Source organism: Ascaphus truei, unplaced genomic scaffold (assembly GCF_040206685.1).
Source record: "Ascaphus truei isolate aAscTru1 unplaced genomic scaffold, aAscTru1.hap1 HAP1_SCAFFOLD_806, whole genome shotgun sequence".
Classification (NCBI taxonomy): Eukaryota; Metazoa; Chordata; class Amphibia; order Anura; family Ascaphidae; genus Ascaphus; species Ascaphus truei.
Genome location: NW_027457141.1, coordinates 79,198 through 101,430, shown reverse-complemented (window position 1 = coordinate 101,430; position 22,233 = coordinate 79,198). Strand labels below are relative to the sequence as shown.

Below are 22,233 nucleotides of genomic sequence, written 5' to 3'. Positions count from 1 at the left end.
GTCACGATGTGTGGGGGGGGTGGGGCTGGGGGGGGGAGGGGGCTTAGGGGGGGGAGCGATTAGGAGCGGCGCCGGCGGCGATCTGATTTGTGGAGCGGGTGTGATGTCAGTGTTGGGGTCGGGCTGAGCCAGAACACAGCCCGGCCTCAACTGCCAGCACTGACGTCACATCCGTTTCATTTCTGTCTCCACAATTCTTTTTTGCCCCATCACGAATGAGGTGCCACTAAGGAAGTTTCACTTCAAAAAAAGTTTGCACTCACTATAATCAGTTTTTCTCAACAATCTTCTCAGGACAACTCAAATGTTAGGAATAACAAATTAATTACCAAGCATGTGTGCAATTATATTAAATATGAATGTGTGATGGATATAACCAGCCAATAGCCTAGCTAAGGTGCCCAAGTGAGAAGATTGAGAGAAAGTGTCGCAGACACACACAATTACAAGTTGCTATAAAACTACTTCAGAGCAATTTGCAGTCAGCTCTGAAGTGGGATCCAGCAGAACTTTCTAATGCACTAATTTGCACAGAACGATAGCCTACAAAGTGAAAAAAGATCCCAGCTCTGCAAGCTGAGGCAAAGAGACTAGTAACAGGCACTGGCATTCACGGACCGTTCTACTCCAAAAAGCTCAAATGGCTAAAATTCAACTAAAGCGTATTTTTGGAACAAAGGATCAGAGTTACAGTTTTGATTTGATTCAATAAGGTGGGTGGGGAGGGAGAGAACCCATACACTGCACTATATCCAGGAGGAAGATTAGAAAACAGACTTTGGCTTAGTCAGTATGCACTCTGTTCTAGAACCATAACAGTAAAATACATTTGCAAGACCAAAAAGGCAGATTGACTTACTGGATAATGACTAGAGTTGCCATTGTACGAGGCTTCGAAAACACTCTCAGTCATGCCAGTCCTTTCCCACTGGGGACACCGGTTTGCTATATAATAAGATTGTGGCTGCAATGCACCCGACATATGGCTTTCTGGTATACTTCTGTGCCTTTTAAGCTTTGAAAAAGACAGATCATCACTTGCTGCCCTTTTACGTCTGCTTGACACTGGTGAATTGATCAGAGCATTTACAGTTTCTGATACTTGCGTTTCTTGGCTAATTGCGTTTAGGATTCTTCGCCTGGGCAAAAACATCGGATGTGGATCCCCTAAAACTAGTTTCCTGTACACGGTTTTAAGTTCTGAACTGGTTTTAGCAGGACTTTTCACTATAGGAAATGTGGAAAAAGAATGCCTTCTTCTTATGGTGCCTTGAATCTCTTTGGGCCACATAATCAGCCCTACATGGTTAGAAGTCTGTGCTGGTGACTTTATCTCACAATTCTCCAGCTTCCTTTGATTCAGCAACGCCGCAGACAACAGTTTTGATGGCGATTCACCAACTTGATAGCTTTCTCTTGGACCCAATAATGAAGAACATGGAAGTACACATCTGGTAAACCATGCGTCACTTTTACGCAAACATTCTGGCCTTGATGCGATGCCGCTCTCATTACAGATTTCGTTAGTAAAAGTCTGGTCTGTGGGAAGGGTATGTGACAAAAAAGAAGCTTGCAGTAGATTCGGCTTTGCAACTTGAAGACTTTGTTCTGTGTAAGGATCTCTGGAGCACAAGCTCCTCTGCCCACGTTCAGCAATACCGGAATTGTTCAAATCGCTTGTATCTTCAGGTCTCCAAGGCATGTGGGAATTTGCCTCATAATTAACAGTGCAACACGCTTTCTCTTTCTTAGAAATTGGGCCCAGCAGCGACTTTGAAAGCCTGGATGTGGGAATCTCTCTTTTTACTCTGGTAAGATCTGTCTTGTGCTTGTTAGCGTACCAAACATTGCGTCTGTAGTATTGAAGTACATTAACGGCTGCCCATTTTTTGCTTTGGATTTCCATCAGTCTGCTGAAAAATTGTATCATATTCGGATAAAAGTCAGCAAGAGTGACATCCCCGAATTCAGAGAAATTAGAGTCGTTACAGTCCACAGATTCTGGCTTATCTGTTTCACTGTCCTCCCCTTCCGTAAAACAAAGTGTCTGCTTACATGCTCCTGCTGTACTATCCGACGCCAACTGTCTATTGTGTCTACCAATAAATCTTTTCAGTTGTGTGGCAATGGAGACTTTTAGAGGAGAAGCAAAAGAACGGGAAGCATTGGTACTTTTATGTTCAAGATATCCAAGAGAAATATCTTCTCTGTTACCTGGAAAATGAAAATTTATAACGTTATCAATTACATTTTAAAGATCTAAAAAAAGTCAATAATTGTTCAGCTTTAACACTGTGTATTTATTCTGCAGTTGTTTTTGTAACTGGATTGGACAAGTCCCATGACCTGCATTATTTTCAGCTCTGTGACCTCCTAGTTCCAGACATACCTTCGGTGAAGTTACCGCTGTGGAAGCAGGAGATTTAAATGGCCATGATTCCAGCTTCCTATTGGCCTGCGATTTGAACGGACATTTAATTTCCCTGGAGGCTTTATACCAGTAATTTGCACCAGCATATAGTAAGATTCAGCTCCGGGGAACTCCCCAAAACTAATAAAAACCAGCCGGGTTTGCCGCGAGATCTTTGATAGATGTACAATGTTCTGTTACGTATGCTGTAGAATAGGGGCTAGTGAATATATTCTGTCATGATGTAACAATGTGACAAAACATTGACATAATGCTAACTCAGATCACACAAGCTTTCCATCTGCAATGACACACCCTCTGTGAAGTGAAGTAATGCACCATTATAACAGTGACGTCACTTCCATTCACATAAATGAAAGTTAATGCACCATTGATTGTACAGTACAGCACATTGCTTCTCACCATAAAAGAGACCGCAGTTCCTAAACAACCAACTGGACAAGACAGATATCAGATTTTTCAGTGAATGGTTTCCAAATCAACCAATTTTGTCTACAAGGTCCTTGAGCAATCTACCAAACATTACTATACAGATGCAGCCTTGGTCGTATCAGGTAGAATAAACCCACTGAAAGCAGCCATGGTTTTTACGGTTCGTTCCCCGAGCCGCAGCGTTTTGCTTTTCTTCACACAGCTCTGGCGATAGTAATACTGGCTACATCTGTATCCAATACAAAGGCAGAGAATGGCGGGGGAGGGGGGCATTTTTTATTACCGTGTTTATTTTTCATTGGCGAAACTTTTACAGAAAAATATTTTTCTCCTGTGCGTTCAACCTACAAAAAAAAGAAAAGAAAAAGATAATAGATCACGTCCTAACTAAGGCCTCGTCCAGGCTCTTCGCTTGCGTGCTGAGGCGCAGGGAAAGCGTTGTCTTTCCCTGGCCTTGCGGTTGCTTGCCCTGCGCTCCGTCAGGGGGCGGGCCAGTTCCGTCACGGAGCTGGTCCGCCCTCATTGGGCGAACCGCTCACGTGACCGGCAAGCGCTTGATTTTTTTGGATTTTTAAAATTGGGTAAGACCTACGGTTCCGCGCGCTTGCGGAAGCGTAAGCGAGCCCCTACTGAAGCCGCTCTAATTGCGACTGTAGGGGCTCAGTGCTGAACGGGAGCGCGCGTCAGCATGCTTCAGCAAGCAAGTGCTTACCATGGACGAGGCCTAAAGGTGTAATTAGCAGTGACATCTACAAGTCATACTCTACATTTTACTTGCCAATTTCCTATCAAATGGCAGAAAAGCCAATTGGCTACAGATCATAGAATTTACTTAGTAAAAAGTCATTTATTTATAAAGAGATAATATTTAGCAGCGCAGTACAACGGGCTGTGAAAGACCATAACAATAAAATGACATTAACAGACAATAAGCAAGGAGGGCCTTGCTCAAAGGATACAGTCCAAAACGTGAGGGCGTGCAAGTTACAGTGGGGAAGAAAAAAGGAAGGGTGTGTGCCGAGCATGCGCGTTCTAAGTGAAACTTCTTTGTGTTTTGTCACTGACATTGTATTTTGATTGTTATGATTTTGATTGAATTAAAGACTTGAGTATAATTTTTTTTCCTGCAGAAATTTCCATAATACCAGTTGGAAAAGATGATACAATTGACTTATGATAACTAAAGTAAGATATACAGGTAAACCCCGTTATAGCGCGACCCGTTATAACGCGGTTTTCACGTGGCTCCCATTTAAAAATAAATAAATATATAAATCAAAATTTTTTTTTACATGTTTTTTTGCACACTGCACGCTTCACACTGCACACACTGCACACACACTCTCACTGCACACACACACACTCTCACTGCACACACACACTCACTGCACACACACTCTCACTGCACCACTGCACACACTCACAGGACACTACATACTCACAGGACACTGCACACACTGACTGCACACTGCACACACACTGCACACACTCACAGGACACTGCACACACTCACAGGACACTGCACACTGCACACACTCACAGGACACTGCACACACTCACAGGACACTGCACACACTCACAGGACACTGCACACACTCACAGGATACTGCACACTGCACACACATTCACAGGACACTGCACACACACTCACAGGACACTGCACAGCACACACACTCACAGGACACTGCACAGCACACACACTGACAGGACACTGCACAGTACACACACTCACAGGACACTGCACAGCACACACACTCACAGGACACACACACTCTCTCCCTCTCCCCCCCCCCCCACACACAGGATAGAATGTCTGTGGTGTAGAGCAGGAGAAGCTATCAGGAACACAGACACACAGACACACAGCTCTCTTTCTAGACAGGGCAGGCTCCCCTGGCGTCCCTGAAAAGTTTGCGAGTGAGAGCAGGAGAAGCTGCTGTGCGGGTGATCAGTGGACATGTGAGTAAAATTGCCATGGAGAGAAGGCTGCAGCCCTGAGCCTCGCACTCTCCAAGCACTGCCTGCAGCTCTCTGACTGCTGGGGAGGAGGGAGGAGTAGCACAGTGCAGCACAGTGCGATGATGCGATCCCAGCTCTCCCCCCTCTGTAGACACGGAACCCCGGGCGCGGCGGCCATTTTTAAATTTGTTTAATTAATTAATTAATTTAATTAGCGCGACCCCGTTTGTAGCGCGGTCGGATCGGGTGGTCCCCGAGGACCGCGCTATAACGGGGTTTACCTGTATACATAATTTGGATTTTAAAGTATCTAAATGCCGATACTTTCAAAAGTCTTTCATTCAATCAAAATCATAAAAATCAAAATACAAATCAGTGACAAAACAAAGAAGTTTCACTTCGAACGCGCGTGATCGGCACACACTTTTTTTTAAAAACTCACTTCTATATTTTGCTTTCATTCAGGATTACCCATGTTGTCCTTAGTTACAGTATGTGATACATTTGTATTTTATTTATTATTCATCCTCATGCTTGTGTTGCTGGTTCTTTTCATTCATAAATTTTCAACACACATACTAAGTTTTTTTTTTCAATTATCCTTAGACCAGAAGTGTTTGTTTATTTAGACAGTTGCATACATTGTATTGTATTGTATTGTATTGTATGTCTTTATTTATATAGCGCCATTAGTGTACATAGCGCTTCACAGTAGTAATACATGTGGTAATCAAATAAATAACAGATAATATAAATAACAGATCATGGGAATAAGTGCTTTAGACATAAAAGTAACATTTCGGAAGAGGAGTCCCTGCCCTGAGGAGCTTGCATTCTAATTGGTAGGTAGGGAGAACGTACACAGACAGTAGGAGGGAGTTCTGGTAAGTGCGTCTGCAGGGGGCCAATCTTTATGTATCCTGTGTTCAGAATATCCACAGTGCTATTCATATGCTTCTTTAAGTAAGTGTGTCTTAAGGTGGGTCTTAAAGGTGGATAGAGAGGGTGCAAGTCGGGTACTGAGGGGAAGGGCATTCCAGAGGTGTGGGGCAGTCAGTGAAAAAGGTTTAAGGCGGGAGAGGGCTTTAGATACAAAGGGGGTAGAAAGTAGACATCCTTGAGCAGAACGCAAGAGTCGGGATGGTGCATAGCGAGAAATTAGGGCTGAGATGTAAGGAGGAGCAGAAAAGTGTAAAGCTTTAAAAGTGAGGAGAAGAATGGAGTGTGAGATGCGGGATTTGATCGGAAGCCAGGAGAGGGATTTCATGAGGGGAGATGCTGAGACAGATCTAGGAAAGAGTAGAGTGATTCTGGCAGCAGCATTTAGGATAGATTGTAGGGGAGACAGGTGAGAGGCAGGAAGGCCAGACAGCAGGAGGTTACAGTAATCAAGACGGGAGAGAATGAGGGCCTGAGTCAGAGTTTTAGCAGTCGAACAACAGAGGAAAGGGCGTATCTTAGTTATATTGCGGAGGAAAAAGCGACAAGTTTTAGAAATGTTTTGAATGTGAGGGGCGAATGTGAGAGAGGAGTCGAGTGTGACCCCTAGGCAGCGTGCTTGGGCTACTGGGTGAATGATTGTAGTTCCAACAGTAATGTGGAAGGAGGTAGTAGGGCCAGGTTTGGGAGGAAGTATGAGGAGCTCTGTTTTAGCCATGTTGAGTTTAAGGCGTCGGAGGGCCATCCAGGATGATATAGCAGAGAGACATTCAGAAACTTTGGTTTGTACAGCAGGTGTAAGGTCAGGTGTTGAAAAGTATATTTGTGTGTCGTCGGCAAAGAGGTGATAATTAAACCCAAAAGATGTTATTAGGTCACCTATAGAGAGTGTGTACAGAGAAAAGAGAAGAGGTCCCAGGACAGAGCCCTGGGGTACCCCCAAAGAGAGATCAAAAGAGGAGGAGGAGGTGTTAGCAGAAGAGACACTAAAAGTACGATGGGAGAGGTAGGATGAGATCCATGATAGAGCTTTGTTCCGAATACCTAGAGTATGGAGAATGTGGAGGAGAAGAGGGTGGTCCACGGTGTCAAATGCTGCAGAGAGGTCGAGTAATATGAGCAGAGTGTAATGACCTCTGTCTTTGGCAGCATGGAGGTCGTCAGTTATTTTGGTGAGGGCTGTTTCGGTGGAGTGAGCAGTGCGGAAGCCAGATTGTAGAGGGTCTAGGAGAGAATAGGTGTTGAGAAAATGGAGCAAGCGAGAGAATACAAGACGTTCAAGTAGTTTAGAGGCAAAAGGCAGGAGGGAGACAGGTCGATAGTTAGAAAGACAGGTAGGGTCAAGCTTGCTGTTTTTGAGTAATGGTATGACTGTTGCATGTTTGAAGGAGGATGGAAAGGTTCCAGAGCAGAGGGAGGAGTTAAAAATGTGTGTAAGCGTAGGGATTATAGTAGGAGCTAGAGGTTTTAGGAGATGGGAGGGAATGGGGTCAAGAGGGCAAGTGGTAGAGGGAGAAGAGGAGATCAACAGCGACACATCCTCCTCTGAGACAGTGGAAAAAGACTCAAGGAAGGCAGGAGGAGAGTTAGGAAGAGGTGTAGGATGGGGGGAAGGAACAGAGGGGATGTTCTGCCGTATGGATTCCACCTTTTCCTTAAAATAGTCAGCAAAGTCCTGAGCGGAGATGGAAGAAGGAGAGGCAGCTGAGGGTGGTTTGAGTAGAGTATCAAAGACAGAGAACAGTCGGCGTGGGTTAGACTTGTGCATGTTGATTAGTGCAGAAAAGTAGGCTTGTTTAGCTTGCGAGAGGGCAGAGTTGAAACAGGATAGCATAAATTTGTAGTGAAGGAAGTCTGCGAGAGTGTGAGACTTCCTCCAGAGGCGTTCAGAGGAACGAGTGGAGGAACGCAGCATGCGCGTGTGGGAATTTAGCCAGGGTCTAGGGTTAGAAGGGCGAGGGCGGCAGAGAGAAAGCGGGGCATGTAGATCAAGAGACGAGGACAAGACAGAGTTGTACTTTCTTTCATACATACAATGAATTTAACAGATGGGTGTGTAATATCAATTGTTACTTCTTTATAAGCTCATGTTCTGCTCATTTAGAGGGCTATTGAATCACCTTTGATGAAGCGAGAATTTACCTCACAAAATGTGCCAGGTGTGCCATAAATAGTGGGAACACCATAGCAACGTTTCCCAACATCCAGCACATGTGCAAGCAGCTCTGGCTGTTTCTGCACATGCGTGAAAATGGGAAACCTCTTCTATGCATGCGTGAGGGTGGACGGCCGTTTACACGCATGCACAAGCGGCTCTGGTCGTTTCTGCGAATGCGGTGCTGGCCTCTGTTAGTTGTTTCTGCGCATGCACGATAATGGAAAAGTTCTTCAGCACATGCGCGAATGCCATCAGGCGTTTGTACGCATGTGGATGCAACTTTTGCCGCTTCTGCGCATGCACTCTGACTGCTCCTGCACAAGCGGTTCTGATGTCACCTGCGCATGCGGCGACCACTTCTGTGTATGCGCGGTGCAGCACCAGCAAATTACGTCACTTCCGTTACACATTTTCGCCTCCGTGAAGGAGATTTTGTCCTATGAGAATTTACTAGGTGCCATTAAAGTTTCACTTCAAAAGATGGGTGTGGTTGTAAAGACTACTATGAATCTAGCACAGGGGTGGGCAACTCCAGTCCTCAAGGGCCACCAACAGGTCTGGTATTAATGATATTCCTGCGTCAGCACAGGTGGCTCAGTCAAAAACTGCCACCTGCGCTGAAGCAGGGATATCCTTAATACCGGACCTGTTGGTGGCCCATGAGGATTGGAGTTGCCCACCCCTGAGCTAATGTGTGTTGCAGTAGAGGCAGGAATAAGCAGAGTAACATAACAGGAGGATGTTGAAAACCATTCTTCGAAGGAAGGCGTTTTTCAGACACCTTATGTGAAGGGTAAGGCAAATTTGATGTTCCAGGGTAGGTAGAAAATGTTTGGACCCGGCAGAGGTTTTGGATGCAAGTTGAGGAATAGGAGACTAAAAAGTGAGATATCATGGAAAATGTGTGTGTGGAAGAGTTGTTTGGAGAGAACTTGCAATGTGTACAGAGCAGTGGTTCTAAAATGTAAGATTCAAAAATATATACTTACGGCCAATGTTTTAGGAATTGCTCTTTCATTGAAGTGAACAATAATATCTACATCTGCAACATATTTTTTCCCAAGCTTCAGATCTGAAAAATGCACTAAAGGAGCATGATCCTGTTAAAAATATATATATATATATATATATATATATATATATATATATATATATATATATATATATATATATATATATATATATCACTATATATAGTATAGAATAGATCATGAAGCATATTTATATAATTTTTAAAAAAAAAGGGAAGAAGGGGAGGATTCAGCACCCACCTTCCGATTTCATTTTGGACAGACCATACTGTGCAGTGATATTTTGTGGATACCTCCCACGGGAAAATAGACCTTTAACTTGATCCAAAAAGTATGGGGTGTCACATAAATGGAATGATTTACTTAAATCTGCAGTTCAGGCTGCCGTTTTTTTTTAATGTATTTATTTTTTCATTTAATATGTGCATCAATAAAATCTGCACACTGACAAGTGATTAGCTAAGCTGCAGATCGATTGTTTCTCCTGTAATTAATCGCTGAAGATTTGGTTTTGGGGGTTCTTTACATCACCATTAGGGCAGCAGAAGATTCCCCAAGATGCAAAGTTCTGTGGGAAAGATCATGTGACCAGGCAGCCACTAGATACAATTGGTGTACTGCTAGAGAGGGCAAAAGGGGTATGCCAGAGCGTTTCAGAAGAGGAAGTGTGTGTGACTTTGTAAATGGTTGCTATAGAAACAAAAATGCTTGTTACATTATAATACATTAAAAATGTCTTTAAAAAATTGTTAAAAAAAAAAAAGGGCTACAAGTATTTTCTCATTGTACAGAACTGATTTATTAAAACAAACATACACGTAGGATATTGCTTGAACTGCAGCTTTAAACCCGTCCCCTGAGCTAAAATCTCACTTCTTTGTATTAACTAATTGCAACAACAAAATTGAAACAGAAAAAAAGCCCGTCTCTCAAAAACGAATTTTAAATAAATGGTTACATTGCGCAAACGTGGGAAATTCTGGTGGTCAGTTTGCCTCCAAACTGAAGATGGACTTCCTGTTTTTGTAAGCAACACATTCCACATCGGACAAAATAGCCACCATCCCTGGTTCAAATCCAAGCCTAAGGCTGGGTCCATAGAAGGGGAAGCAGGGCTGGACCGCGCTGACGCTGAGGCTCGCCTGCTGAAATCTGCGCGATTTCATGCCCATGCAGGCGAGCCAGCGGGCGCGATCGGAGGCGGGGGGAGACTGAGGGAGGCGGGGCAGTGACGTCGCTGGGCCAATCGCCCGCGACGCACCAATGTCAACGTCACGGCGCCGTGACATTGACGCTGCTCCGCGCTGATTGGTTGTTTTCAGCCGACAGCGCTCTGAAAAACAGCTTGGCTGTCGGCTGAAAAATCCAGCGCCTCAGCATGCCTGCGGACGCTCGCGTGAGCCCCCTCTCAAGGCATCCTCATTGAGGATGCAGGGGCTCAGCGCGGAGCGTATATATAAGAAAATAGATCAGGCAATTAAGTCACCAGCAAAACAATGTAATAAGTTAATAATGAATTTCACTGTATCCAATGAGGGAGCAGCAACAACTGAACCCTTTTAGGCACGCTAGATCGTGCGGGTAATCGCTGAGAGAGTTGTGCATCTTCATCTGCACATGAAAAAGAGATGCAGGGGTTTGTAAATCTCTGTACACTCAATTATCTCTGAAAAATTCTAGTTGTTGGTTTATTAAAAAATGTATGACAGTCATTGAATCATTTAAAACTATGAAGGAACATTAATACATAGTGACGGAAGAGTAACAGGGTAAGTTCTTTTTGTTTTTGTTTCCTGTCAATATAAATACTAATAGGGATTGGTTCATTGAACTGCTGCAATTACCTCCACACTCATTTCACTCCATGTTAGAGTGTTTTTGTCATTGAAGACAGACAGATGTAGTCAGATTGAATGATTAGAAGGACGCTCCCTCCCCATCAGAGGTACACACAAAAGCACCCTAAATAATGTAGTTAATGGCTGAACAATAAAGCAAAACATTCTCATGCAAACAATTTATTAAGCCTTAGGCAGAGGCCAGGCAGGGAGCGGGCGCTCATGCGCGGTGACGTCACTCTCCCTGCTCGGTTGGGAGATTTGTGGCTGGCTAGATGCGCACACTGGGGGCGCGGCCATGACGTCACAGAGCTGGTTCGCCCTCATTGGGCAAACAGCTCACGTGATGTGCGAGGAACAAATTCAATTTTGCTTGCTTTGGCAAGCAGGTAGGCGCCGCTCATGCACTTGCTCACACTGGCCACACATTGTCGCAATGTGTTTCATCGCGGCCAGCGTGAGCGCCCGCTCAGCGCCACCCTGACCGAGGCCTTCGTGTTGCATTCATTATCAGGAGCAAATAAATAACAGGCAGTCCTTGGTTATCCAACAGAATCCGTTCTGGAAGTAGCGTTGGATAATGAAAACGTTGTAAAGTGAGTCCCATGTTAATCAGTGGTGGTGAGCGTTGGATAACGCATTCCGGCGTAGAAAAATGGCCCATAGGGTTGCATTGTAAAGCATTGGATATGCCATTCATTGTAATGTGAAACGTTGGACAGCGAGGACTACCTGTACTTGTGATGGATGGGGTAGCTGTCATCACAAAACTGGGATGAAGCCCAGCTAGCTACCCCATAATCCATGTAACTTGGCCACCTATGTAAGGCTTATTTTGGCCAAATGTACTTTAATATCTGGGGGAGAACAGGGAAAGTATAATGCACTATGTATGTAAATCAAAGCACTTTATTCCCTGTAAATGCAAGCCCCCAGTTTAGTGAATCAACATTGTTCTGTGATGTGATTTGGGAGTCAGCCCTGTAAAGTGTAAATTGGATTAGGTGACTGTATGTGCTCATTTCTAAGATGACAGACTTGTAATGTGATTTGCATGTGTACATTTCTATAGAGGGGACTCTGTGATTTAATCAGCTGAGGTTCCTTCAGAGAAATGTGTATTGTGACAAAGGCTGGGAACGTGGAGGTGTTAAAGACATTTGGCGAGTGGGAAAGAGTGGTCAATCAGGTCTGCTCTGATTGGCCAGCAACCCGTCCCATGTAAAGGATAGCAACAGAGGGCTATATAAGAGGCACTGCTGATCAGAGAATCTATCTGGGAGACATTCTGTGAAGGAGTTTGGATCTTGACTGTGACCAGCTGGAGATACGTTAGAGGGGCTGCTGTGTGATCAGCACTCTGATATCCTGGACGAGAAGCGGACAGGGCAAGCCTTTTTGAAGCAGGCCCCTGCACCTAGCGAGGCTAGTCTACTCCCCAGGTGGTATTGTATCTTGCTTTGTGCATCTTTGTTTTGTCTGCTGGCGTGCCAGAATAAACCTCATTTTACTCAACAACCTTGTCCTATTTGGTGCTAGTGATCCCGGTGTAAAAGTTCTGGTCTCCTGTGACAGTACTTACATTAGAAGATTTCAGTTCGGAATTGCTGGTAGTATCTGGATGGCTTCCACTGTCATCTTCACCTTTAACAGAAAGAAAATATATTCTTGCAAACCAATTCATTTAGTATTTTTTTTTTTTAGGGACAGAGTAATATTTTATCCTTCTTACCGGAGATAACGTAGCTGTCACAGCACACATTAATATTATCTTCAATCGCATGCACCTGACAAGGAGTAAAACGAAAGTATCACACCTTTATTCTAAAAACAGTGAAATAATTACAGAATATGGATGTCTGGTAAATAATGTCACCCATTAAAACAAATTTCAGGTATCAGCATTGCATCTTCGTTCGACTTTTTGATAACTCCTATGAACAGCCAGCTGATAAATGCTGGTTAAACCATACTCAAGTTAAAATGATGGAATTGTGAGGCGAGAGAATTTGAGGCCACGCTGGTGAACTGGGAATCTATATTCAGCTACTGTATAAACATGCTTCATAGATAAAATCAATAATCTACTCTACACTCTGTTTTGCCAACACAAAAGGCAAATCACACCTGGCAAGGGGGTCACCCCCTTTATCATTGGAACATGTGAATAACAATCAATAAACCCCACGTATTAAAAAAAAAAAATCTAAATGTAATATCCTCATTACCCGTTATAGAGCTGGCCTAGCCCGCATGGGTGGCTACAGCTATTGACCGGGGGGTGCGGCCCCCCCCCCCCCCCAGCTAGGCTGTTGGTCGCGTGCACGATCAGGGAAGGCAGTTGGGGCGGTTAGTTTTTAAATAGAGCCAAGGAACAAGCAACTGTCACTTGTTCCTTGGCGTTCAACAGTTTCACACACTCTCCTCTCTTCTCCTGCGTTTAGTAGGTTAAAATTGGTTTGATTTGGGCCCCCCTCCCGGGGTGAGGGATTTTCCCTTCCCTCCTCGTGGTGAGGGACCCTCCGCCTCCCCCCGTGTGTTTTTGCCGGTTTTGCCAGTGCCCGGGGGGGGGGGGGGGGGGGAATTGCAAGTAAGGCTGTTGTTTTTTGTCCTGCGTGGGACCTCCCTTCCTTCCTCGTGGTGAGGGACCCTCCGCCCCCCCCCCCCCCCCATGTGTTTTTGCCGGTTTTGCCGGTGCTCGGGGGGAGGTTGGGGATTGCGAGTAGGGATAGGTTTTTGTCCTGCCTTTCGTTATCGCGCTGTTTTATTGGTAGCAGCGGCGGGGGGAGGAGGGAGAAGGATGAGGAGAGTGACTCCTACCTGGGGCTGATGCGTGTAGGAAGGCGCATCGGCGTGGAGGAGGTTTTTGCTTGGCGCCGTTTGCGAGCCCTGTTCCTGTCCTCCTATTGTGGCCGCTTGTGTGGCTGGGGGGGGGAAGAGAGGCTCGCCCAGCCCACGCTTAGCCGTGCGGTTGGGCTAATGGCAAGGGAGGTCTTTGCATACACGAGTGTCATGTGGTTCCGCCTCCTGACGATGATCAGGGGGTGGTTTTTTTGGGGGGGGGCTGGGGGCAAGGCTGTTATTACGTCTGGGGGAGGGGGCTGTTCGTGGTTTGGCTGGAATGGTGGGCTTTTGCCCCCCCTCCTCCCTCCTCCTTGGGGAGATATTGGCCCTTTTCCTTCCCCCCCTTTTTTCTTCCACTCTTTTAAACAGGGGCTGTCCATTTAAAAAAATAATAATAATTAAATAAATAATTAAAAATATATATTAAAAAAAAAAAAAGGTTTAAAAAAAAAAAAACGCCTTTTGAGGTTGGTCTTGGTTGTGGTTAATGGAAGCCAATTCTAAGGTTTTTCGTGTCGTGGGTGACACCATACTTAAAAAAAAAAAAAAGCTTTAGAGCGGTTCTAAGTCTATTCAAGTGAACTGGTTTTCGTGGAAAGATCGGCCAGGCAAGAGTTCAAGAGTAGTTTGCTGGCAGGATTTAGGTGGTGGAATTAAACCAGTGTTTGACGAGCCATTGGATAAATTCAGCGCTAGTAGCGATGTCCTTTCAGGTCAGCACCATGCAGCTTTTGGCGGAGGCGCACAACAATGAGGAAGGATGGTTTCAGAAGCAGATGTGTGCACTAGTGCTGAAAGCTGGAAGTGATCAAGGAAGTTTGGGCAGTCGTGGAAACGCGAGAGGACAGGGTGGTTCCCATGCTACCTGCGCTGAGGCGTGGCCATCATCAAGTGATGAAGGGGGTCCTAGTTACGGAGCACGGGAAGCGTTGGTGGTGCAGAAGGGTATGTCATGGCGGAGTTTTTGGAAATCACAGCCTATTTGGTTGAAGGCTGGGTGACTTTTGGGAGGAGCCTGGGAGATGGGTTCCCACATGAACAGGTGTGGGACATTGGGTCCCTGGAAAAACAGGGGTGGGACATGGGTCTCCACAAAAACAGGTGTGCGACATGGGTCCCCACAAAAAACAAGTGTTGGACATGGGTCCCCACAAAAACAGGTGTGGGACATGGGCCCCTGGAAAAAACAGGGGTGGGACATGGGTCTCCACAAAAACAGGTGTGGGACATGGGTCCCCACAAAAACAAGTGTTGGACATGGGTCCCCACAAAAACCGGTGTGGGACATGGGTCCCTGGAAAAAGCAAGGGTGGGACATGGGTCCCTGGAAAAAACAAGGGTGGGACATGGGTCCCTGAGAAAAAAAAAATAAATAAAAAAAAAAAACAAGGGTGGGACATGGGTCCCTGGAAAAACAGGGGTGGGACATGGGTCCCAACCTTATATAAAAAAAAAAAAAAAAAGCATGGATGGAGGCGAGCAGTAGGTGGCTAAGTATTCCATTTCTCCCCTAAAAAAAAAAAAAAGGGGGGGATTTTGGGAGAGGGCCGACATGCTCGCCATAGCCGGTTACTGGTGAAAGGAAAGCTGGAAAAGGATAGTTGGTAATAAAAAAAAAAAAAAAAAAAAAAAAAATAGAGGTTGGGGGGTTTGGTCCCAGCCTAGAAGAGAACGTAGGTAAAGGATTGGTCCTTTTAAAAAAAAAAAAAAAATAAGCGTTTATTCAGGAATAAAGGTTAGCTTAATTGGGGGTTTAATATTTGCTTCCTCATTTACAGGTAAATCTGGAACGGCCGGGACGCGGTCGACCTCGCTTCGTGGCGCTGGTACGTCGTCCACGGCTCGCAAGCGGTCCGGGCCTCGGGTTGAGCTTGCTGTCAGAGGCTTAGAGGACAAGGGTCTTGGGGCAGGTCCCGACAGGCGGTTCAAAACACCGCCGGGGACTGGGGCATCGAAGGGTAAGCGAAAAAGAGTTGCTTGTTTGGGAAATAAGGGCGTTACCTTGCCGGGCATTGTTAGCTCCCCTGGGCCACAGGTGTTGGAGTTGGGGTTAGCGGGCGATGCCGAGGCAAGAATGATTAGTGCGGTGGTTAAGGGCGTTCAGTTAGCTTTATTGCCGATGACAACGTTATTATCCACTAAGCAAGCAGTGGAGGCATGCAAGTCAAGTGAGCGGCAGGGGGGGTCAGATTCAGTGCTTGATGGGGGGAGCAACCGTGGAACAGTGGGTGGAGAGTTGGCTCAGGTGTCTTTGGGTGGGGAGAGTACAGCAGGTTGTACCCTTAGCACAGTGCCGAAAGTTATTCAAGATGCGTTGGCATCGGCCACAGCATTGCCGGTGCAGGTGGCGGGACAAGGAGCTGATTTAACGACAGTTGTTAGTTTGTTAGGTGAGCATCCGGTGGTGAATTCAGGTGCTGGGCAGGGGACAGGGCTCGGAAGGCCATTGGCAGGTTCAAAAAGGCTGCCGGATGCGGCCTATGGGGACTCATGTACGACCATATCACGTTCCTTAGGCGTGCATTTGTCAAAGGAAGTAAAGGAAAAGATTTGGGCGGGTGATTACGTTGAGATTTTGTCATTGCTTCCGGGTTACAATGAAGCGGTAGCTAAATCCGGAAAAAAAAAGGGGGAGGCTAAAAAGGAGGATGTGGAAAAGCGTCTTTTTCCTCGCAAGTTCAGTAATTGGTCGCAGGCATTTGGGATTTTGGCGGGCGTTGCGGGGGAAAAGGATCCGCATTTATGCTCGGCGCTTTTTAAGTATCAGGATACGATTAGAAAAGCGTTTCAGAAACACGGGGGGTCGTCCTTTCGTGGGTCAAATAGCCTCAAAGGGGTCTGGCGGGAGCATTTTCAGGTGCGCACATCAGGGAGAGGGCGTGCAGGTGGGAAGCAGTCGGGGGTATGTTGGCGTTACAACGAGTCAAGATGCAATTTTGAGAATTGTATGTAGATTCCAACATACTTGCGCTGGGTGCGGGGGTCAGCATCCCAAATCAAAGTGCTTTAAGAAAGATAGTAAGGGTTTCAAGGGAGCAGGACAGCAGGCTGTTCAGGAAGGCGGGAACGCCAGTTTCAGCAGAGGCAATGGCGCCTTGGCTGGAAAAATACCCCAATAGACGGGCAGCTAGCTTATTACGAGAGGGGTTTAAGGAAGGATTCAGGATCCCCTTTGAGTATCAGGAGGGATCGGGGGGCGAGAGGAATTTGAAGTCGGTCAGGTTGAATGGGGATGTGGCAAAAGAAAAAATTGATAAAGAGATTGAGTTGGGCAGAATGGCGGGCCCTTTCCTTTCCCCGCCCCTGAAAAATCTTAGGGTGTCGCTGTTGGGAGTGGTTCCGAAAAAGGAGGCGGGGGCTTTCAGGTTAATTCAACATCTGTCTTACCCGAAAGGGTCGTCAGTTAATGACGGGATAGATAGGGACTTATGCTCCGTAAGCTACGCCACTTTTGATCAAGCGGCGGCTTTGGTGGGAAGGATGGGGCAGGGGGCATTGATGGCGAAGGCTGACGTTAAGTCAGCTTTCAGACTCTTGCCGGTACATCCAGATGGTTTTCATTTATCGGGCTGTATGTTGGAAGGGCGTTATTTTGTTGACCTTTGTTTACCTATGGGTTGTGCATTGTCTTGTTTTTATTTTGAAACATTCAGCACATTTTGGAAAAATACCCCAATAGACGGGCAGCTAGCTTATTACGAGAGGGGTTTAAGGAAGGATTCAGGATCCCCTTTGAGTATCAGGAGGGATCGGGGGGCGAGAGGAATTTGAAGTTGGTCAGGTTGAATGGGGATGTGGCAAAAGAAAAAATTGATAAAGAGATTGAGTTGGGCAGAATGGCGGGCCCTTTCCTTTCCCCGCCACTGAAAAATCTTAGGGTGTCACTGTTGGGAGTGGTTCCAAAAAAGGAGACGGGGGCTTTCAGGTTAATTCAACATCTGTCTTACCCGAAAGGGTCGTCAGTTAATGACGGGATAGATAGGGACTTATGCTCAGTAAGCTACGCCACTTTTGATCAAGCGGCGGCTTTGGTGGGAAGGATGGGGCAGGGGGCATTGATGGCGAAGGCTGACGTTAAGTCAGCTTTCAGACTCTTGCCGGTACATCCAGATGGTTTTCATTTATCGGGCTGTATGTTGGAAGGGCTTTATTTTGTTGACCTTTGTTTACCTATGGGTTGTGCATTGTCTTGTTTTTATTTTGAAACATTCAGCACATTTTTGGAGTGGGTGATCCGCAATAGGGTGCAGGCAGCAGGGATCATACATTATTTGGATGATTTCCTTTTCGTTGGTCCGCAGGGGTCTGATTTGTGCGCAAGGTGGCTTTTTCATTTTCAGCCATGGCGCGCGAATTTGGGGTTCCTTTGGCGAATGAAAAAACAGTGGCACCCACGACCACTCTCAGTTTTCTGGGCATAGTAATTGATTCAGTGAACAGGGAATATAGGTTACCTCCTGAGAAGTTAGTTGTTTTGGAGAGTATGATAAAGGATTTCATGCTTCTTAGGAAGGCCTCATTAAGACAGTTTCCGGTTTTGATGGGCCATTTGGTGCTTGCAGCTCGCATTATGCCTGTGGGAAGGGTGTTTTCCAGGCGCTTGTCAGCAGCTACAGCGGGGGTAAGGTGTCCCAACCACTTCATTCGGGTCACAACAGATATTCGGAAGGATTTGGTGGTGTGGCAAGAATTCTTACAGAGTTACAACGGAAGGACGTTGTGGAGGGGGCGTCCAGCGCGGAACGATGAGCTGCAGCTATTTACGGATGCGGCTGGGTCAGTAGGGTTTGGTGTATATTTTAATGGAGCTTGGTGTGCGGAGGAATGGCCAGAGGATTGGCGAGGGACTCAGCTTATCAGGAATCTGACATTTTTTGAACTTTTCCCTTTACTAGTGGCTGTACATCTTTGGGGGGACAAGTTTGCTAACAGGGAGGTGACGTTTTGGTCCAACAACTTGGGTGTGGTGGAGGCTGTGAATAATTTTGGTTCACGGTCCCCACCAGTGTTGGTTCTGTTGAGGCATTTTGTGTTACGGTGTTTACAGCTTAATATAGGTTTCAAGGCTAGGCATGTTCCTGGGGTGGAGAACAACATTGCTGATGCATTATCACGTTTGCAGATGGAGCTGTTTCGGAGGTTGGCACCGGGGGCGGAGACCCAGGGCGAACGGTGCCCAGCAGTCTTGTGGGATCTGGTAACGGAGGTGTGATTGATATAATCAAGGCTTCACTCGCCCCGGGTACGTGGGGTGCTTAGGTGGCTGCTTGGCGAGAATTTCGGGAGGCGGAAAGGTTGGCGGGAGGAAAGATCTCGGAGGTAGACATTTTGCTGGGTCACATGATGAGTTTGAGGGACAAGTGTTTAGCTGGTGGATCCATAGGGAGAAAGATGGCGGGTATATCGTTCTTCCTTAGGCTGAATGGTAGGGTTGATGTGTTTTGTGGTAAGGAAGGTGCTAGCAGGCATGGTTAAAGGGATAACTAGCAGGGATGGCAGAAGACCAGTGACGCCGGTAATTTTGGAAGGTTTGTTGTGGGTCACAGACGTGGTATGCTCTTCCAGTTTTGAGGCAGTACTTTTTAAGGTCACATTCATCATAGCATTTTTTGCAGCTCTGTGAGCAGGTGAATTGGTTTGTGTATCCAAGAAAGGAGGGGGTGGCTTGCAGCGGGCTGACGTAAGTTTAGGAGAAGGTTTGGTGAGGTTGCTGGTACGGAGGTCTAAAACGGATCCGAAAGGAAAGGGAGCGTGGATCTTGTTGAAGGGTTTGCCTGGAAGTGTGGTGTGCCCAGTAAAAGCTTTGGAAGATTATTTGGCCATTAGGCCAGAACAAGGGGGTCCACTGTTAGTGCACATGAACGGGGGGGCATTGTCAAGGTTTCAATATTTGCGGGTCTTTCGGATGTGTCTCAAGCAGCAAGGGTTAGAAGGGGGCAGTATGGAACGCATTCTTTTCGCATTGGGGCAGCGACGGAAGCAGCACGCGTTGGGCTCGCGGTAGCAAAGATACGGAGGATTGGGCGCTGGAAGTCAGACAGTTACCGGACATACATCAGGCCGGATTTGGTAGGGGAGAATGTTGCGATAGAGTAATCACTCTGCTGTTGTTTTTCTTTTTTCCCACCATGTTTTTGCCTCCTCAGATTTCGTGGTAATTTGGATCGTGGGAGATTCAATGGTACACTGGGCGGGGAAGAGGGTGAATTCGCGCCCGTATGGAAAGAATTTAGGTTTGAGTATGGAGCAGGTGGAGGTAACGTGGTGGGGGATGAGAGGGATGCGGTGGGGACGTCTTTTTCCGCTGCTAATTTCTAGGGCCAGGGGTAGGAGGGCACCGGACATCATCATTATTCATGTTGGGGGTAATGATGTGGCAAAATTGCGGTCGATTGATTTATTCCAGCAGATTAAGCAAGATTTGGCGCGCATGTTAGCGTTTTGGCCAAAGGTGCAATTATTTTGGTCCGAGATAATAAGATAATATGCAGGTTGGTTTGGAAAGGTGCGCGTATCCCGGGGAGAGTTAACAAGATGAGGAAGAGGTTAAACAGGAAGGTGGGGAATTTCTTGGTTCAATGTGGGGGTGGGGTCATTCGTCACCCGCAGTTTAGTTTTTAATTGAGTGGATGGTTTAGGGAAGATGGGGTACAGTTGTCGGATGTGGGTGTGGATATGTTTAATAATGATTTACAGGAAGGTTTGGAAGAGGTCATAAGGGGTATGGCGGTACGGGTCTGATTTAAGGGGGTTAAACAGGCCCGTTGGTGGCGGCAGTTGGGGGGGGGGGTGTTAACATTTCTTTATTTTGCAGATAAATAAGAGTATATATTCGAGACAAGGAAGAAAAGATAACGATGGAGGGGTCAGTGGACCAATTGCTTTGTCGCGGCGGCAGTTGGGGGGGGGGGGGGGTAGGTGCTTGTTCCCCAGAAGTGGCTCGGGGCTGGTTATCGGGGGGTTTGAAGCAATTGGGCAGGTCACCGGGACGTACTTCCGGGTGCCCCCTTTGCGTTGCCCAGCCCTGAGCATTCTGGCGCGGACAGGTGGTACGCTATCCCCATTTGTGTTAATAAATAAGCCGCGGCCTTTTACCTCCATATATGTGTCCTCTTGTTATTTGTATGTCTTTATGTAGAGGGTTTTTATGAGAGGGGGGGGGGGAAGCTCGCGCCTCCTTGGTCAATGAAAATGTTTACGTTTTGAAAACCAGACAACGCATGCATATAATGTAAATATCAAACTTAAGATAAAAAGGATCTATACATTTGTTAAGATATTTAATTCTGAAAGGAGCATTCCATACTAAGGTCACATATTGTAAATCGGTATGAAGCTGAACCGCATTCGTTTTGGTTCTGCGGACCCCATGCTTCCCAAGATACTAACTTCTGTAGTTGCTGTTGGTACTTACTGGATCTAAAACCTCCCATGGCACGTGGGCCAAAAGGATGCAATTTTGTTACCCCAGCAGGGGATGGTACCGAGGGTCACCAGTAGTGGATTTACAAAAACTGCCGGCCATAGTCACTTACCTGGTGCCGCGCCCCTCCTTCTGCAGCATCAAATGAAGCTACAACGTCCCATGGCTTCGCGTTACGATGGTAACGTGACGTCATGTTGTCATGGTACCGCGATGTGACACGGCAGCACGTTGCCATGGTACCGGACGTCGCTGCGTCATTTGACTCTGCAGAAGAAGCGCGGCATGACGCAGAAGGTAAGAACTTTAGAGGCCCTATTCTCTCCTGCAGCAACCAGTGGGGAAGAGAGAGGGGCCTCTTTATATTGTGGGGGGAGGGGGTGTAAAGAAATATGCCGGCCTAGGCACAGGCCTAATGGAAAATCCACCACTGGGGGTCAGAGGCAAGTATATCTGCAAGAGATGATTCCCAAAGCTGAAAATAACGCGGTACAGCTCCTGCTTCCAATCTAGGGGGGACAAAAGAAACCCAAGACCGAACCACAACTTCAATGCATGTTGTTGGAAATTCTAGATCTGCTTTGTAAAGCAGTGTAAAAAAAAAAAGTGTGACCACATAGGTATAATAATAATAATAATAAATGTACTACTAGAATAAGTATTTATTTGGGCTTTCACTGTGCGTGATATGCTATATATGAATACTTAATATCAGGAAACGCTTGTGATTAAAGTTGTTTGTGTATGGTTATATACAGTGGTTGACAAATCACCAAAAAATCTACTCGCCACACAAAAAAATCTACTCGCCACCTAGTACTAAACGTGTGCTGCTTGGGCCAATATTTACTCGCCCGGGGGATAAATCCACTCGCCCGGGGCGAGCAAATGTATAGGTTTGTCGAACACTGGTTATATATATATGGACACATTTCAACGTATGCATATGAGAGTATGCATGTGTAAGTCCCTCAGGAGGGTACGGCAGTCCTTGTCACAGCAATTCATTGCTCCCGTTTCATTTTTCTTTTTAGTCAATCCCTAACCGGGTTAGTCTTCAATTTGTAATTGCTGCAGCATTTACTAAAAAGGAACATTAACTCATAATGGAAGAAATCCCAAGCTTTGGTGGACAGAGCTCTTTTATAGAGGGACACCTAGCTCCTCCCTTACCTGTA

The 22,233-nt window shown here is 46.2% G+C and overlaps 2 protein-coding genes across 3 annotated transcripts in view; one reads left to right on the top strand and one right to left on the bottom strand.

The window, feature by feature from the left end:
- The window catches only part of LOC142486291 (uncharacterized), a gene marked incomplete at its 3' end in the record, with an annotated part of 39,736 nt that overhangs the window by 5,466 nt on the left and 12,037 nt on the right, over positions 1–22,233 (bottom strand). The window contains exons 5-8 of the mRNA XM_075584917.1: positions 12,521–12,575; positions 12,371–12,432; positions 3,147–3,207; positions 860–2,214 (exon numbers count right to left, since the gene is read on the bottom strand). Of these exons, the coding sequence (XP_075441032.1) occupies positions 860–2,214; positions 3,147–3,207; positions 12,371–12,432; positions 12,521–12,575 (1,533 nt within the window). The remainder of the gene's footprint in view (positions 1–859; positions 2,215–3,146; positions 3,208–12,370; positions 12,433–12,520; positions 12,576–22,233) is intronic.
- Positions 13,880–20,520, top strand: LOC142486290 (uncharacterized). Of its 2 annotated transcripts, XM_075584916.1 has the most exons (3): positions 13,880–14,577; positions 15,411–15,590; positions 18,755–20,520. In XM_075584916.1, the coding sequence occupies exons 1-3, from the start codon at positions 14,334–14,336 to the stop codon at positions 18,889–18,891; spliced, it is 561 nt and encodes a 186-aa protein (XP_075441031.1). In that variant the 5' UTR covers positions 13,880–14,333; the 3' UTR covers positions 18,892–20,520. The 2 variants fall into 2 exon arrangements, with proteins under 2 accessions (XP_075441031.1, XP_075441030.1); XM_075584915.1 differs by having other exon boundaries at positions 15,411–20,520.